Source organism: Aethalodelphis obliquidens, unplaced genomic scaffold (assembly GCF_003676395.1).
Source record: "Aethalodelphis obliquidens isolate GAN/ISIS:26980383/991018 unplaced genomic scaffold, ASM367639v1 scaffold27, whole genome shotgun sequence".
Classification (NCBI taxonomy): domain Eukaryota; kingdom Metazoa; phylum Chordata; class Mammalia; order Artiodactyla; family Delphinidae; genus Aethalodelphis; species Aethalodelphis obliquidens.
The window spans coordinates 24,592,829-24,610,808 of record NW_020837971.1 but is presented as its reverse complement, the minus strand read 5'-3'; the positions used below and the strand labels follow the sequence as shown (position 1 = coordinate 24,610,808).

Here is a 17,980-nt window from a genome sequence, read left to right as displayed (position 1 = left end):
AACCATAGTTATGAGCTGTAAATTGACTTAAATTATGTAAAGCACTTGGAATAGTGTTTGGTACGTAGGAGATGCTTCTGTGTCTGGGTCCTCCCAAAAGCAGACACCGAGATGAGGTTACATGTATGAGAATTTTGTCAGGGAAAGAGCTGTTGGAGCCGAGGCTGGGGAAGCCGGGGAGGCCAGGGAGGTCTGGTCCTGAAGGGACGGGGGGTGGGGTGGGGGCTGGGTGGAAACATCCCACAGGGCCCTGCATTTAGAGGACACCTCTCATCCAGCTGAAGTCGGGTATCATGGGGGATCCTCTGTCGGGGAGCCGTGGCTCCTAGGAGTGGCCTCGGCTAAGAGCAGCCTGGGAGGTGTGGCCTCCGGGCAAACTGAGATGGATTTCAGAGCACAGCAGAGGGCCTTGGATGTTGCCGTTCCTGGAGCTGGGAGTCTGGGATGCTCATTCTCATGGTGGCCATGGCTATTATTGTTATTCTTCTTCTTTAATTTGTTTGCTCACCAGTTAATTTGCTGATACAGGGATCAGTAGGCGTTTTCTGTAATGAATCAGATGGTAAATAATTCAGGCTTTGAAAAGGGGACTGCTGTAACTACAGATAATTATATGCAGTATAATAAGCAGCAGGTTAAGTCTCTACAAAGTAGTGTGAGAACGTAACAGTGCCTAACACCGTCTCAAGAGTCAGGTGGTTAGTGGGAAGAAGGATAAATTAGGAGTTTGGGATTAACAGATGCACACTGGTATATATCTAACAGATAACCAGCAAGGATCTACTGTGTAGAACGAGGAACTTTACTCCATATCTTATAATAACCTATAATGGAAAAGAGTCTGAAAATGAATATATATATATATGAATCACTTTGCTGTACACCTGAAACTAACACAACATTGTAAATCAAACATATTGATACTTTGATAAAAAAAAGAAGCAGGTGGTTTCTTGGAGAAGTCTTCAGTTTAGCTGAGTGCTGTTTACCAAGTAGTCAAGTTAGAAATTAAAGCCACTCATTCAATCACTTGAAGAACTTTTTACTTAGAGAATGAATTGTGGTGAGTGGCTCTATTTCTTAGCATCGAGATCACATTCAAGAGTATCTGTAGTGCTCTTGGATTTGCAGTAACTGGTGCCTGGGCTCTAGGTCGGGCTCTGCCTGCAGGGGGCTAGATTAGTATTTCACTGATGCTGGCGACCCTGACTTACTTTTTCCTTCAGTTAAAAGCATCTTTCCATGGAGATGTTGCCGAGATTAAATGACTAATGCATATGAAGTGCATCACATAATGTTGGGCAAGTAGCTAGTGCCCAGTGAAAGAAGATAAATAAGATTTAAAAAAATCAGACACTGAGGTTTCATCATGAAATCTTGTCGTCTATAGACAAGAGTCAATAAAATCATCAGGTATCAGGGAGATGTGAGAAATAAAAGAGCTAAATGCAGAAGGTGGGTGTTATTGAAAATTCCTCATAAGAAGTCCCCAAGTTATACAGTTGTTTGGTAAAACAACTGTTTGCTGGGAAAACTGGACAGCTACATGTAAAAGAATGAAATTAGAACAATTCCTAACACCGTACACAAAAATAAACTCAAAATGGATTAAAGACCTAAATGTAAGGCCAGACACTATAAAACGCACAGAGGAAAACATAGGAAGAACACATTCTGACATAAATCACAGCAAGATCTTTTTTGACCCACCTCCTAGAGTAATGAGAATAAAAACAAAAATAAACAAATGGGACCTAGTGAAACTTAAAAGCTTTTGCACAGCAAAGGAAACCATAAACAAGATGAAAAGACGACCCTCAGAATGGGAGAAAATATTTGCAAACGAAGCAACTGACAAAGGATTAATCTCCAAAATATACAAACAGCTCATGCAGCTCAATATCAAAAAAACAAACAACCCAATCAAAAAATGGACGGAAGACCTAAATAGGCATTTCTCCAAAGAAGACTACAGATGGCCAACAAACACATGAAAAGGTGCTCAACGTCACCAATTGTTAGAGAAATGCAAATCAAAACTACAATGAGGTATCACCTCTCACCAGTCAGAATGGCCATCATCAGAAAATCTACAAACAATAAATGTTGGAGAGGGTGTGGAGGAAAGGGAATCCTCTTGCACTGTTGGTGGGAATGTAAATTGGTGCAGCCATTATGGAGAACAGTATGGAGATTCCTTAAAAAGCTAAAAGTAGAGCTACCATATGACCCAGCAATCCCACTACTGGGCATATACCCCGAGAAGATAATTCAAAAGGACACATGTACCCCAGTGTTCATTGCAACACTATTTACAACAGCCAGGACATGGAAACAACCTAAATGTCCATCAGCAGATGAATGGATAAAGAAGATATGGTACATATATATGATGGAATATTACTCAGCCATAAAAAGGAACGAAGTTGTGTCATTTGCAGAGATGTGGATGGACCTAGAGTCTGTCATATGGAGTGAAGTAAGACAGAAAGAGAAAAACAAATGCCATATGTTAACACCTATATGTGGAATCTGAAAAAAATGGTATAGGTGATCTTTTTTACAAAGGAGAAATAGAGACACAGACATAGAGAACAAACATATGGATACCAAGGGGGAAGGGGGAGATTGGGTTGAGTTGGGAGATTGGGATTGACCTATATACAATATTGATACTATGTATAAGGTAGATAACTAGTGAGAACCTACTGTACAGCACAGAGAACTCTACTCAATGCTCTTTGGTGACCTAAAAGGAAGGAAATCCAAAAAAGAATGGATATATATATATAAATATATAAAAATATATATATATATATATATACTATAGTGGATATATATATATATATATATATATAGAGAGAGAGAGAGAGAGAGAGAGAGAGAGGGAGAGAGAGAGAGAGAGAGCGCGAGCTGATTCACTTTGCTGACCAGCAGAAACTAACACAACATTGTAAAGCAGCTATACTCCAATAAAAATTAAAAGAAAAAGAGATCCCCCCTTTGCTTAATCCTGGCATTGGCCCCACTGCCTCTGTGTTCCACCCTCTGTAGATTGTTGCTTGCTGTGGGTACGTGGCAGCACAGTGCGGGTGTATGCGTGCCAGCTGCAGAGTTAGTATGCAAGGCGCCATCAAGCTGCTGGAGGTAATCCTGGAGAACCTTCCACAGTGCAGCCTTTGACAAATGAGGTGGAGTTGAACCACCAATAGTGAGAGAAGAAAGATACAGATGATGGTATGAAACATGCTTCCAAAGATAAGGCTTTGAACATTGCACGTTTAAGAGAGGGTGTGGGAAAATGCTGAACCTTTCATCAGCGTTCTTGTAACAGTGACCCCCTCTTTATAACCGGCCCACAGAAAAGGCAATATAAAGGATTTATGTAAAGGGTCACCATATAGTTCTATTGGAAAGTTTTACCAAAAAATTAGCACTTAATTCATTCTTTGTTTTCAATATTAGTGCATATTTATTCATACAATTATATCCCCAATTGTTCACTTTTGTTTTTCAAGATAAAGTCCTAAGCAAATGTAATCCTATTTACTGGGATGTATTAGAACCTCTTTGCACTTTTTGTGCCTTTTCCCTGTATCGTGAAACTTGGAATAAACCTAACAAGTATTATTCAACAAGAGGAATGGTGAGATTAGTCTTGTTAAACTATATTATTTTCCTTTAGGAAGCCCTGGAAAACAAATTTATAAGAAGCCTTTGTAGAAAGCCAGCTGCACATTGATGTAGACAAATGGACGGAAAAGCTCCAGACACTCGGTAAGTGCGGCGGGCGTTGTGGTGGATCCATCATCAGGCCATGAAGTTTCTGGGTGACACTGACGAGTCACTGCTTCCTCCCCCAGTTTCTGGTTTCTTGTCTTTGAGATGCAGAGCTTGAGTTCAGTATACTCCCAAGTTTGTTCATAACTGAAGTTTTCTGATTTGCTGACTCAGGGCTCGAATAGTAAGGAACTTAGTTAAAAAGGAAGGCCTCTGATGTAAATACAGGAATTGTGACTTATAACACAGTTTTATAAAAGAAATTGCTATCATTGAGTTAATAGTCAATTGAAAGCAGTTAATTGATTTGAAGATCTGAAACTTAGATAAAAAAAATTCATCAATCAGCAAACGTTTATCACATGTTTGTAGTTTATTAATCGGTGACTTCATTTAGATGTTCAACAACCATTTTCTGAACACGCAGGAGAGTCAGGCTCTGAGCGAGAATCTGGAGACCCCCAGCCCCTGTGCGGTGGTTTGGCAGGCGCATCCCAGGGATGCTTCCAGGGGGCTAGGCCAGAGGGATGGCAGAATGGAAGAAAGAAAGAGCTCCGGGAGGGAAGGAAGGGTGTCAGGCCATCTGAGGCCCCCGGCACCTGCCACTGTGCCCGCACCCAGGGCGAGGGCTGGCGTCTGCTTGGAGCACGAGGGTTAGTGGAGGGCAAGGTGATATATTAGGCACAATACTTCCCTTTATGAAAAAAAAATTTTCTGGTGAATTTACTACTTTAGAAAGTTTAATAGTATTTTAAAATAAATGTTACTGGGCTTCCCTGGTGGTGCAGTGGTTGAAAGTCCGCCTGCCGATGCAGGGGACGCGGGTGTGTGCCCCGGTCTGGGAGGATCCCACATGCCTCAGAGCGGCTGGGCCCGTGAGCCATGGCCGCTGGGCCTGCGTGTCCGGAACCTGTGTTCCGCAACGGGAGAGGCCGCAGCGGTGAGAGGCCCGCGTACCGCAAAAATAAATAAGTAAATAAATAAGTAAATAAGTAAATAAATAAATGTTACTGCCTTGAATGGTGTTTTCACGAAGTTAAAGCACACTTACAAACGCAGTAGTTCTGGAAAGCTCATTACAGCAGCGGCTGCATCCTGAGCTGTGGGGTGAGGACCAGAGGTTTTCTGTCCCGCCGCAGAGGCTCTTATTAGTCTGCACCTGCAGCCCCGCTGGCATGTCACCTCGGGGCCAGAGGGCTCAGGGATCCTCCAGCTCCTCGCTGAGAACGCACACCACCTTTGAACAGGTTTTCCCTCATGTAAACTTCTATTATAAAGTTCGCGGGAAAAACAGTAACAGAAATTCAGACACTGAGCTTTTCCTACAAATGTGTCTGGACCCAGAGTGTGGGATTCAGATGGAATTTTGAGACCTGTGAGGTGTGATTCCTCCCTTCTCACTGCTCCACCCAAGGTGAAGCCCCTCTTGTTGAGGTGGAGAATGATGGTCATCTTCCATCTGACTCTGCACAGCCCTCTGGGAGCAGGCCAGGTGTGAACACAGGCCTGTCCATGGCGCAGGTGTGCCGGGGGCTTGGGCACCCTCTAGATGCACATCTCCTTTTGTAACTCCCTGGTTAAAGAGTTAACTCACCTTGCTCTGGGCATCCTTCTGAAATTGCCTATTCCTAGTCGCTGGAGACTGGGGCAGAATGACTACTTGAAGGTACGTTAATGCGGTTCCTGGGAATGTTTACCCAATCATGCTTTTGTTTTTCTTGATTATTTAACTTTTAAAAAATAACTTTTTGCTTATTACAGAAGTAATTGTCTGTTGTGGAAGTGATAGAACATACAAATAAACCAGAAAAGCAATCTACCCATAATCTCATCCTCAGAGACAGTCATTGTAAAAGCCTTGGAGTAATTTTTCAGAAGTAATTATATGGCTTATATGAACTTAGGTGCATGTATTTTTGTAAAAATGGTCATACTGTCCATATCATTTTGTAAACTGTTCATAGAAATTGGCTCTGTTACTGAGGGTCCCTAGCGTGAACTGCTTTAAACTTGTGTAACTGTTTCTTCTGGATTGGTTGCTACATCTTTGAACACTGTGCTTACACTAGTGTTTCTCGATCTATTCATTTTAGGAATAATCATTGATTTCTCCAGGTCATTTTCCCCGCCCCATGAAGGTTATGTGTCCATTTTAGTTACGTCGTGAAGCGTTGGGACTGGATACATGTCACCCAATGCAGAGCCACGTGGTACATAGAATGAAATTTCCTTTTCCCAGGGTTCCCCTTCCCCAGAGGTTCGTGTTACCTTCTTCTCAGGTGTAACATTTGCTGTCCATTCGCCCACCCCTACCCCCAGTTTGCCAACATGTCCCCTTGACTTGGGGTCCTTTTGTTCATGCAGACACCCAGCCAGGCCCCCCCCTCCCCTCCCACGGGGCCGGCCTACCTCTGTGTCCGTCTCTTCTCCCACACTGGAGGCTACGTTTCCTACCTTCTCCATCCTCCCATTTTTCTTTATTACCATGTTTTCTTGCTTCATATTCAGAATTATGGAAAAGGGTGTGTGAGAGGAAAATTTCCTGAGTAATTTTACTCAGTAAATTCACTTTTATATCTGAAGGATATGTGAAAAACATTCTGTATTTCATTCTTGATAACTTTAATTTGTGTTTTCTGTCTCTCCCCTTTTTTGGTCAGAGAATTATCAATTTTATTAGTCTTTTCAAAAAAATGAATATTTGGCTTTGTTGTTTCTTTTTTATGTTTGCTTTCTATTTCATTGATTTCTGCTTTCTTCTTTATTGGTTCTTGCCTTTTACTTTCTTTGGTTTGTCACCTCCCCCTGCTCTTTTTTTGGTAAGTTCTTGAGATAGATACTTAGATGATTGATTTCTACCTTTTCTTCTTTCTCATGTATTTAAATTTATACTTGTATGTATTCATGACCCTTCTTTTCCCTCTGAGCATTGCCTTAACTGCATCTCACAGGTTGTCATATGTTCTGTTTTCATTATCATTCAGTGAAGTGTAATTCTTTTGATTCTCTAATTATTTGAAAGTTTATAGCTTAATTTAGAAATATTTGGGATTTTCCATTTATCTTTGTGTTACTGACTTCTAGCTTTAGGTCGCAGTGGTCAGAGAATGTACAGTTGGTATGATTTCATTTGTTTGAAATTTGTTAACGTCCCACATGGTCAGCTTTGCATCCTGCGTGTAGCAGTTCTAGGTTGGAGGGTGCATCTCCTCTGTATCCTTGCTGATTTTTGTGTGCCTGTTCTATCAGTTATTAGAAGTGTGTGTTTTTATTTCCTATTTTGATTGTGGATTTGTCTATTTCTCTTTAATTCTGTTAGTTGAGGCTTTAGTTGTTTTGAGGCTGTATTTTATTTTCTACTGAGAACGTGAGATATTTATATTTTCTTCTGTCTGTATTTAAATTTTTTCTTTTTTCTCCCCACAGCATCTCACTCTGACTTACTGAGGTGTGTTTTCCATCACGAGTTTCCCGCTTTGGTTTTCCAGCACTTAGCACTTCTTGAATCAGTGTCTTGATATCTTACATTTTGGGAAAGTCTTGGTCATTATCTCTTAAAATATTACTTCTGATCAGTTCTCTCCGTTCTCCTCTGAAACTCCAATTAAACACGAAAAAATTTCCGTGTCCATATGCTGGTTATATCCTATTCTCTTGTTTTCCCATCTTTTTCTTTCTCTCTGTGCTTCAGTTTGACATATTTTTTCCTTACCTTTTAAAAAATCCACTAATTATCTCCTCAGCTGTAGGTTTTTCATTTCAGTTATCACATTTCCCAATCTAAGCTTATAACTCGATTCTTTTAAAAAATAGTTTTCAGTTCTCTGCTGAAATTCTCCCTATTTTCATCTAACTTTCGGTAATTGTGTTCAAAGATTTTTGATGTGCATATTTTAACTGCAATATTAATCATATTTAATAATTCAGAAATACTACTCATATTTTCATTGACTACCAGACGTTGTGTATGAAAATTGTAGGAATAAATTTTTCTTCCTTGATGGTGCTGTTTTCCTCTTGATGCTGTTTTTCTGCTCCCTGCAGAGAGCTAGGCTGGGACCACGTCCTTGAATCTGATCAGAGGCTGAGTTGATTGATGGAGATTCAGTCTTACTGGGAGTTTTTCCACTGCTGCTGTAGTCCTGTCAGGGTGAGGAGGGATCTCAGATAAAACTGGGGTGTTTCCTAGACCCTCACACCCGAGTCCCTGAACTCAGGCCCCGCAGGACCCAGTAGGCTCAGGTTCTCCATCCTTAGGATCCCACGTACCAGACTCCTGTGCCCTCTCCTGAGGGCCTCAGACCGTCAAGTCCTTGTAGCCTTGGTAGCTGTTGGAAGCTTTCACACAGATTTAAAAAAATCATCCATAATTTCTAGTTGTTTGTCTTCAGCAAGTTGTCCATCATTCTGACTTTAATAATGGATCTTTTAAGTCTGCAGTTAGTCTTCTTTCACATATCAGGTATTTTCCTGTCATTTCCTTGAATTTCTCACCTGTATTAAAAAAATGTCATCTCTACCTTTAGGTTCAATTTTTGATCATTGTTTTTGTTTTTCGTTTTTTATTTTTATTTTTTTAACATCTTTATTGGAGTATAATTGCTTTACAATGGAGTGTTAGTTTCTGCTTTATAACAAAGTGAATCAGCTATACATATACATATATCCTCATATCCCCTCCCTCTTGTGTCTCCCTCCCACCCTCCCTATCCCATGCCTCTAGGTGGTCACAAAGCACCGAGCTGATCTCCCTGTGCTATGCGGCTGCTTCCCACTAGCTGTCTATCTTACATTTGGTAGTGTATATATGTCAATGCTACTCTTTCACCTCGCCCCAGCTTATCCTTCCCCCTCCCCGTGTCCTCAAGTCCATTCTCTACGTCTTCGTCTTTATTCCTGTCCTGCGCCTAGGTTCTTCAGAACCATTTTTTAAAAATTCCGTATATATGTGTTAGCATATGGTATTTGTTTTTCTCTTTCTGACTTACTTCACTCTGTATGACAGACTCTAGGTCCATCTGCCTCACTACAAATAACTCAATTTCATTTCTTTTTATGGCTGAGTAATATTCCATTGTATATATGTGCCATAACTTCTTTATCCATTCATCTGTCGATGGACACTTAGGTTGCTTCCATGTCCTGGCTATTCCATGTCCTGGCTAGTCATGTACACTGGGGTACATGACTCTTTTTGAATTATGAACACTGGGGTACATGACCCTTTTGGAATTACGGTTTTCTCAGGGTATATGCCCAGGAGTGGGATTGCTGGGTCATATGGTAGTTCTATTTTTAGCTTTTTAAGGAACCTCCATACTGTTCTCCATAGTGGCTGTATCAATTTACATTCCCACCAACAGTGCAAGAGGGTTCCCTTTTCTCCACACCCTCTCCAGCATTAATTGTTTGTAGATTTTAAGATGATGGCCATTCTGACCGGTGTGAGGTGATACCTCATTGTAGTTTTGATTTGATTTCTCTAATGATGAGTAATGTTGAGCATCCTTTCATGTGTTTGTTGGCAATCTGTATACCTTCTTTGGAGAAATGTCTGTTTAGGTCTTCTGCCCATGTTTTGATTGGGTTGTTTGTTTTTTGATACTGAGCTGCATGAGTTATTTGTAAATTTGGAGATTAATCCTTTGTCAGTTGCTTCGTTTGCAAATATTTTCTCCCATTCTGAGAGTTGTCTTTTTGTCTTGTTTATGGTTTCCTTTAAGTTACATTAGGCCCCATTTGTTTATTTTTGTTTTTATTTCCATTTCTCTAGGAGGTGGGTCCAAAAAGATCTTGCTGTGATTTATGTCATAGAGTGTTCTGCCTATGTTTTCCTCTAAGATTTTGATAGTGTCTGGCCTTACATTTAGGTCTTTAATCCATTTTGAGTTTATTTTTGTGTATGGTGTTAGGGAGTGTTCTAATTTCATTCTTTTACATGTAGCTTTCCAGTTTTCCCAGCACCACTTACTGAAGAGTCTATCTTTTCTCCACTGTATATTCTTGCCTCCTTTATCAAAGATAAGGTGACCAAATGTTCGTGGATTTATCTCTGGGCTTTCTATCCTGTTCCATTGATCTATATTTCTGTTTTTGTGCCAGTACTATACTGTCTTGATTACTGTAGGTTTGTAGTATAGTCTGAAGTCCGGGAGCCTGATTCCTCCAGCTCCGTTTTTCTTTCTCAAGATTGCTTTGGCTATTCGGGGTCTTTTGTGTGTTCATACACATTGTGAAATTTTCTGTTCTAGTTCTGTGAAAAATGCCAGGGGTAGTTTTATAGGTATTGCATTGAATCTGTAGATTGTTTTGGGTAGTATAGTCATTTTAACAATGTTGATTCTTCCAATCCAAGAACATGGTAAATCTCTCCATCTGTTTGTATCATCTTTAATTTCTTTCATCAGTGTCTTATAATTTTCTGCATACAGGTCTTTTGTCTCCTTAGGTAGGTTTATTCCTAGGTATTTTATTATTTTTGTTGCAGTGGTAAATGGGAGTGTTTTCTTATTTTCACTTTCAGATTTTTCATCAGTAGTGTATAGAAATGCAAGAGATTTCTTTGCATTAATTTTGTATCCGCTACTTTACCAAATTCATTGATTAGCTCTAGTAGTTTTCTGGTAGCATCTTTGGGATTCTCTATGTATAAGTATCATGTCATTTGCAAACAGTGACAGTTGTACTTAATTTCTGATTTGGATTCCTTTTATTTCTGTTTCTTCTCTGATTGTGTTGGCTAAAACGTCCAAAACTATGTTGAATAATAGTGGTGAGAGTGGGCAAACTTGTCTTGTTCCTGATCTTTAGTGGAAATGGTTTCAGTTTTTCACCATTGAGGACGATGTTGGCTGTGGGTTTGTCATATATGGCCTTTATTATGTTGAGAAAAGTTCCCTCTATGCCTACTTTCTAGAGGGTTTTTATCATAAATGGGTGTTGAATTCTGTTGAAAGCTTTTTCTGCATCTATTGAGATGATCATATGCTTTTTCTCCTTCAGTTTTTTAATATGCTTTATCACATTGATTGATTTGCATATATTGAAGAACCTTTACATTCCTTGGATAAACCCCACTTGATCATGTTGTACGTTCCTTTTAATGTGCTGTTGGATTCTGTTTGCTAGTATTTTGTTGAGGACTTTTGCATCCATGTTCATCAGTGATATTGGCCTGTAGTTTTCGTTTTTTGTGCTATCTTCATCTGTTTTTAGTATCAGGGTGATGGTGGCCTTGTAGAATGAGTTGGGGAGTGTTCCTCCCTCTGCTATATTTTGGAAGAGTTTGAGAAGGATAGGTGTTGGCTCTTCTCTAAATGTTTGATAGAATTCGCCTGTGAAGCCATCTGGTCCCAGGCTTTTGTTTGTTGGAAAATCACAGTTAATCACAGTTTCAACTTTAGTGCTTGTGATTGGTCTGTGTATATTTTCTATTTCTTCCTGGATCAGTCTCGGAAGGCTGTGCTTTTCTAAGAATTTGTCCATTTCTTCCAGATTGTCCATTTTTTGGGCATATAGTTGCTTGTAGTAATCTCTCATGATCTTTTGTATTTCTGCAGTGTCAGTGGTTCCTTCTCCTTTTTCATTTCTAATTCTACTGATTTGAGTCTTCTCCCTTTTTTTGCTTGATGAGTCTGGCTAGTGGTTTATCAATTTTTTTTATCATCTCAAAGAACCAGCTTTTAGTTTTATTGATCTTTGCTATTGTTTCCTTCATTTATTTAAATGATACATTAAACATCAATATAAATGTCCTATAAATATCAATTATCAATTATTTCTGGTCTGATCTTATGATTTCTTTCCTTCTGCTAACTTTTGGTTTTTTTTGTTCTTCTTTCTCTAATTGCTTTAGGTGTAAGGTTAGGTTGTTTATTTGAGATTTTTCTTGTTTCTTGAGGTAGGATTGTATTGCTATAAACTTCCCTCTTAGAACTGCTTTTGCTGCATCCAATAGGTTTTGGGTTGTCATGTTTTCATTGTCATTTGTTTCTAGATATTTTTTGATTCCTCTCTGATTTCTTCAGTCATCTCTTGGCTATTCAGTAGTGTATTGTGTGGCCTCCATGAGCTTGTTTGTTTCACAGATTTTTTTCCTGTAATTGATGTCTAGTCTCATAACATTGTGGTTGGAAAATATACTTGATATGATTTCAATTTTCTTAAATTTACCAAGGCTTGATTTGTGACCCAATATATGATCTATCCTGGAAAATGTTGCTTGAGCACTTGAGAAGAAAGTGTATTCTGTTGTTTTTGAATGGAATGTCCTATAAATATCAATTAAGTCCATCTTGTTTAATGTATCATTTAAAGCTTGTGTTTCCTTATTTATTTGCATTTTGGTTGATCTGTCCATTGGTGAAAGTGGGGTGTTAAAGTCCCCTACTAAGAATGTGTTACTGTTGATTTCCCCTTTTATGCCTGTTAGCATTTGCCTTATGTATTGAGGTGCAACCCTTACGTTGAGTACATAAATATTTACCATTGTTATATCATCTTGGATTGATCCCTTGATCATAATGTAGTGTCCTCTTTGTCTTTTGTAATAGTCTTTATTTTAAAGTCTATTTTGTCTGAGATGAGAATTGCTACTCCAGCTTTCTTTTGATTTCCATTTGCATGAAATATCTTTTTCCATCCCTTCTATCTCAAGTCTGTATGTGTCCCTAGGTCTGAAGTGAGTCTCTTTTAGACAACATATGTACAGGTCTTGTTTTTGTATCCCTTCAGCCAGTCTATGTCTTTTGGTTAGAGCATTTAATCCATTTACACTTAAGGTAGTTATTGATATGTATGTTCCTATTACCATTTTTTAATTGTTTTGGGTTTGTTATTGTAGGTCTTTACCTTCTCTTGTGTTTCCTGCCTAAAGAAGTTCCTTTAGCATTTGTTGTAAAGCTGGTTTGGTGGTGCTGAATTCTCTTAACTTTTACTTGTCTGTAAAGGTTTTATTTAATTTCTCTGTTGAATGTGAATGAGATCCTTGCTGGGTAGAATAATCTTGGTTGTAGGTTTTTCCCTTTCATCACTTTAATTATGTCTTGCCACTCCTTTCTGGCTTGTAGAGTTTTTGCTGAAAGATCAGCTGCTAACATTATGGGGATTCCCTTGTATGTTATTTGTTGCTTTTTCCTTGCTGCTTTTAATACTTTTTCTTTGTATTTAATTTTTGATAGTTTGATTAATATGTGTCTTGGCATGTTTCTCCTTGGATTTACCCTGTATGAGAGTCTCTGCACTTCCTGGACTTGATTATTTCCTTTCTCATATTATGAGAGTTTTCAACTATAATCTCTTCAAATATTTTCTCAGTCCCTTTTTTTTTCCTTTCTTCTTCTGGCACCCCTATAATTCAAATGTTGGTGAATTTAATGTTGTCCCAGAGGTCTCTGAGACTGTCCTCAATTATTTTCATTCTTTTTTCTTTATTCTGCTCTGTGGTAGTTATTTCCACTATTTTATCTTCCAGGTCACTTCACCGTTCTTCTGCCTCAGTTATTCTGCTATTGATTCCTTGTAGAGAATTTTTGATTTCATTTATTGTGTTGTTCATCCTTGTTTGTTCACTGTTTAGTTCTTCTAGGACCTTGTTAAACGTTTCTTGTTATTTTCTCCATTCTGTTTCCAAGATTTTGGATATCTTTACTATCATTATTCTGAATTCGTTTTCAGGTAGACTGCCTATTTCCTCTTCATTTGTTTGGTCTGGTGGGTTTTTATCTTGCTCCTTCATCTGCTGTGTGTTTCTCTGGTCTTTTCATTTTGCTTATCTTACTGTGTTTGGGGTCTCCTTTTTGCAGGCTGCAGGTTCGTAGTTCCCGTTGTTTTTGGTGTCTGTCCCCAGTGGCTAAGGTTGGTTCAGTGGGTTGTGTAGGCTTCCTGGTGGAGGGTACTGGTGTCTGTCTTCTGGTGGATGAGGCTGGATCTTGTCTTTCTGGTGGGAGGACCACATCGGGTGGTGTGTTTTGGGGTGTCCATGACCTTATTATGATTTTAGGCATCCTCTCTGCTAATGGGTGGGGTTGTTTTTCTGTCATGCTAGTTGTTTGGCATAGAGTGTCCAGCACTGTAGCTTGCTGGTCGTTGAGTGGAGCTGCGTCTTAGCATTGAGATGGAAATCTCTGGGAGAACTTTTGCTGTTTGATATTACGTGGAGCCGGGAGGTCTCTGGTGGACCAATGATCTGAACTTGGCTCTCCCATCTCAGAGGCTTAGGCCTGACACCCAGCTGGACCACCAAGATCCTGTCAGCCACATGGCTCAGAAGAAAAGAGAGAAAAAAATAGAAAGAAAGAAAGAAGAGAGCAACCAAACCAAAAAACAAATCCACCAATGATAACAAGCACTAAAAACTATACTATAAAAAGCAAAAAAAAAAAAAAAAAACAAAAGAAAACAAAGAGAACCCTAGGACAAATGGTAAAAGCAAAGCTATGCAGACAAAATTACACAAAGAAGCATACACATACACACTCATAAAAAGAGAAAAAGGAAAAAAATATGTATCTATATATAAGAAAAAACGGAAGAGAATAACCAAATCAGTAAACAAATCCACCAATGATAATAAGCTCTAAATATTAAACTAAGGTAAACATGAGGCCAGAAACCAGTCAGTCGCAGACAGCAAATCCCAAGTCTACAGTTGCTCCCAAAGTCCACCGCCTCAATTTTGGGATGATTCATTGTCTATTCAGCTATTCCACAGATGCAGGGTACATCAAGTTGATTGTGGGGATTTAATCCACTGCTCCTGAGGCTGCGGGGAGAAACTTCCCTCTTCTTTGTTTGCAAAGCTCCTGTGGTTCAGCTTTGGATTTGGTCCCACCTCTGCTTGTAGGTCACCTGAGGGCCTCTGTTCTTCACTCAGACAGAACGGGGTTAAAGGAGCAGCTGCTTTGGGAGCTCTGGCTCACTCAGGCCGGGCGGAGGGAGGGGTACGGATGCGGGGTGAGCCTGCAGCAGCAGAGGCCGGCGTGACGTTGCACCAGCCTGAGGTGCGCCATGTGTTCTCCCGGGGAAGTTGTCCCTGGATCACGGGGCCCTGGCAGTGGCGGGCTGCACAGGCTTCTTGGTGGCTGCAGCAGCAGCCTTAGCATCTCATGCCTGTCTGTGGTGCCTGCGCTGATAGCTGCAGTTCGCGCCCATCTCTGGAGCTTGTTTAGGCGGTGCTCCGAATCCCCTCTCCTCGTGTACCCCAAAACAATGGTCTGTTGCCTCTTAAGCAGTTCCAGACTTTTCCCCAGAATCCCTCCTGGCTAGCTGTGGTGCACTGGCCCCATTCAGGCTGTGTTCACACAGCCAACCCCAGTCCTGTCCCTGGGATCTGACCTCCGAACCCTGATCCTCAGCTCCCACACCCGCCCATCCTGGCAGGTGAGCAGACAAGCCTCTCGGGCTTGTGAATGCTGGTCGGCACTGATCCTCTGTGCGGGCATCTCCCCGCTTTGCCCTCTGCACCCCTGTTGCTGCGTTCTCTGTGGCTCCGAAGCTCCCCCCCTCTGCCACCCGCAGTCTCTGCCGTGAAGGGCCTTCCTAGTGTGTGGAAACCTTTCCTCCTTCACAGCTCCCTCCCACTGGTGCAGGTGCCATCCCTATTCTTTTGTCTCTGTTTTTCCTCTTTTCTTTTGCCCTACCCAGGTACATGGGGAGTTTCTTGCCTTTTGGGAAACCTGAGATCTTCTGCCAGCGTTCAGTAGGTGTTCTGTAGGAGTTGTTCCACATGTAGTTGTAGTTTTGATATATTTCTGGGGAGGAAGGTGATCTCCACATCTTATTCCTCTGTCTTCTTGAAGGTCTAGCTCTATTCATTTATTTTGAGTTCTCTCTTTCATGTTGGAGAGTTTCCTTAACTGTCTGTTGAGGTTAAGAATGAGGCACTGAAGCCTGATAGGATGTTTTTCATGTGCAGGGAGCTTATCGGGACTCTGTTTCCATCAGTGGTTATCAGCTGAGGGGGAGTTTGTCCCCTGGGGCATTTGGCAAGGTCTGGAGCCATTTCTTGTTGTCGCAGCTGGTGAGATGCTCCCAGCCAGGAATGTTCCTAAGCACCCTGTGATGTACAGGACAGCCTCCCCTAACATATAGCTCTGGCCCCAAATGTCGGGAAGCCGTCCCTCATTTAGAAGAGACGAAAGCAATAGGATGGAGGCAATTGTTGGACATCATCTTTAGGGCTAGAAACAGGGGATCTCAAACCCCCTAGCTGGCCATGGCTAGCGCCAGCGTGTCTCAGGTCGTCAGCTGTAGATGTCAAATGGGGACAATGCACAGCTTCTCGTGGCCAGAACTCGGCTGAAATCCTTGCAGAGTCTTTTACCCCGTGCATATGTGAGCCTCCGATGCTTGCTGCCCTTGCCAACTGGGGCCTTCCCACACCTTCTGCTCCACAGACCTGTGTGTTTCCTCTCGGCCTGTCTTTAACTACCTCTTACGTTTGATGGGGACACAGGAGAGAGAAGCGTCCTGGTCTAGTCCTCTCACGATGGGCCTTTGTGTCCCTGTCCTGTTTTCCATCCTTTCCTGTGGAGGTGCCCCCCACCCCAGCGCCCCTGTCGGGTTGGGGAGGGCACTGAGGAGTCCAGAGTCAGAGGACATGTGGTGGAGACTTGAGCAACTACTTGTGTTACATTCACTCCACTGAGCGAGAGCTCTTACCAAACAGTGGCTGCTGCCTTCTTCTCGGGCAAGGACCTCTGCAAGGGGTGCTAAAGCCCACGGAATTTTTGTGTGGAGCTGCTTTTCTAATTCCTGATGTTACACATGTACACACACATGCACAAGCACACACATACACACACACGGATATAGTCATTCAATTATATGAACGATTCAACTGTGCAAAGCCTTTTTTAAGCAGCTTTAGTTCTGTCCCTGGAACACAATTAAAGCCACACTCTGCGGAGGCCAGGTCACTCCTTATTCCATGAAGCCTCTGGAATTAACACAGTGAAGTCGTCAGCAAACTTACTGGGTGAGCCTGTAGAGCACACATTCAAACGACAAATGATCAGCAATATAGAAATGCTCCCGGTTTGCCCCATCCTGTAAAATTGAACACTTTCCAATTCTCTATCAAAAACAAGAAAACAAAAATCCCAAACACTCAGAGCCCCTCAGAGCGTGGAACGCACTTTTTGGTCTCCTATTTTCTAGTTGTTGAGCTTAGTTTCATCGGGAGGAATTAAATTAGGATAACTGGCTGGCGCCTAGCTCTCCTCTTCAGCAGCTGTAACCATGACAACAGGATGCCCTCAGTAAGCACTTACACACACGAGGTACTTGGCTTAATCCTTAGGACAATCCTGCAGGGAATTCTGCTTTCTTCACGCTGCAGATGAAGAAACAAACTTTGACGGATAAGATAACTTTCCAGGGTAAACATGGAATCACAGGAGAGCTGCTATGGGGGCAAAGCTGGATCTTGTCCCCTTTGCTGCCACTGCTGCCCAGTGGGCAGGTACTTAGGGGGACAGGGCCACCTTCTCTGCTTGGAGCTGGGTTACTCCAGCCGTGTTTCTCACACATCCTTCCCTCTGTTGTTCGTTCTTTCTGGCTCCTGCTGTTGACTTAGCTGTGGTCTGCAACCTCACCCTCTATGATTTAACTGTTTTCTTTCCATTTACATGTAAGTATCAGCATTACAGGGACCATATAGGAAAGGTGGAGTTTGCACTCAGCAAATAAGTAGCAAATTTTGCGTGGAACGGAATTTGACTCTTCTGAATAAATTTTCTCATGAAGGAATTTATTTGCAAAGTCCCTGCCTTGGGAAGGATACGTTCTGTGCCCAGAGAAAAGTTGCCATGTCCTCGTTTCCGTGTCCTCAGGAGGGAAGCTGGGCCAGATGCTGAACCGCATGGGCACTGGACGCCTCCGCTCCCTGGGCTGCATCCTGGCCAACCTGACCTTCTGTGTCCTACTGACCCTCTTCCAGGGCCTGACCTGCCTGGAGGCGACCTCACAGGCCCTCATGCGGAAGAACAGCTTCTTGGCCAGTAAGTATTCAGTGAACACACATGCTCATAAAGGCAATATTTGCATATTTCTCCCCAAACGTGTCTCATCACCGACAGAAAACAGTGCTTTCTGGGTAAAACGAACAAAGCAGAACTGGTCCCCTTGAGCTGGTGAAAAGATGGGCCTCATAGGTCATCCGAGGCCGAGTGCTATTCCCTGCATCCATGTTTACCAGTTT

General features: G+C 41.6%; 1 protein-coding gene across 1 annotated transcript in view; it reads left to right on the top strand.

Moving 5' to 3' along the window:
• ABCA13 (ATP binding cassette subfamily A member 13) overlaps positions 1-17,980 on the top strand; it is a 296,583-nt gene that overhangs the window by 89,389 nt on the left and 189,214 nt on the right. The window contains 3 exon segments of the mRNA XM_027124171.1: positions 3,686-3,715; positions 3,717-3,777; positions 17,613-17,780. Coding sequence (XP_026979972.1) covers positions 3,686-3,715; positions 3,717-3,777; positions 17,613-17,780 — 259 coding nt within the window.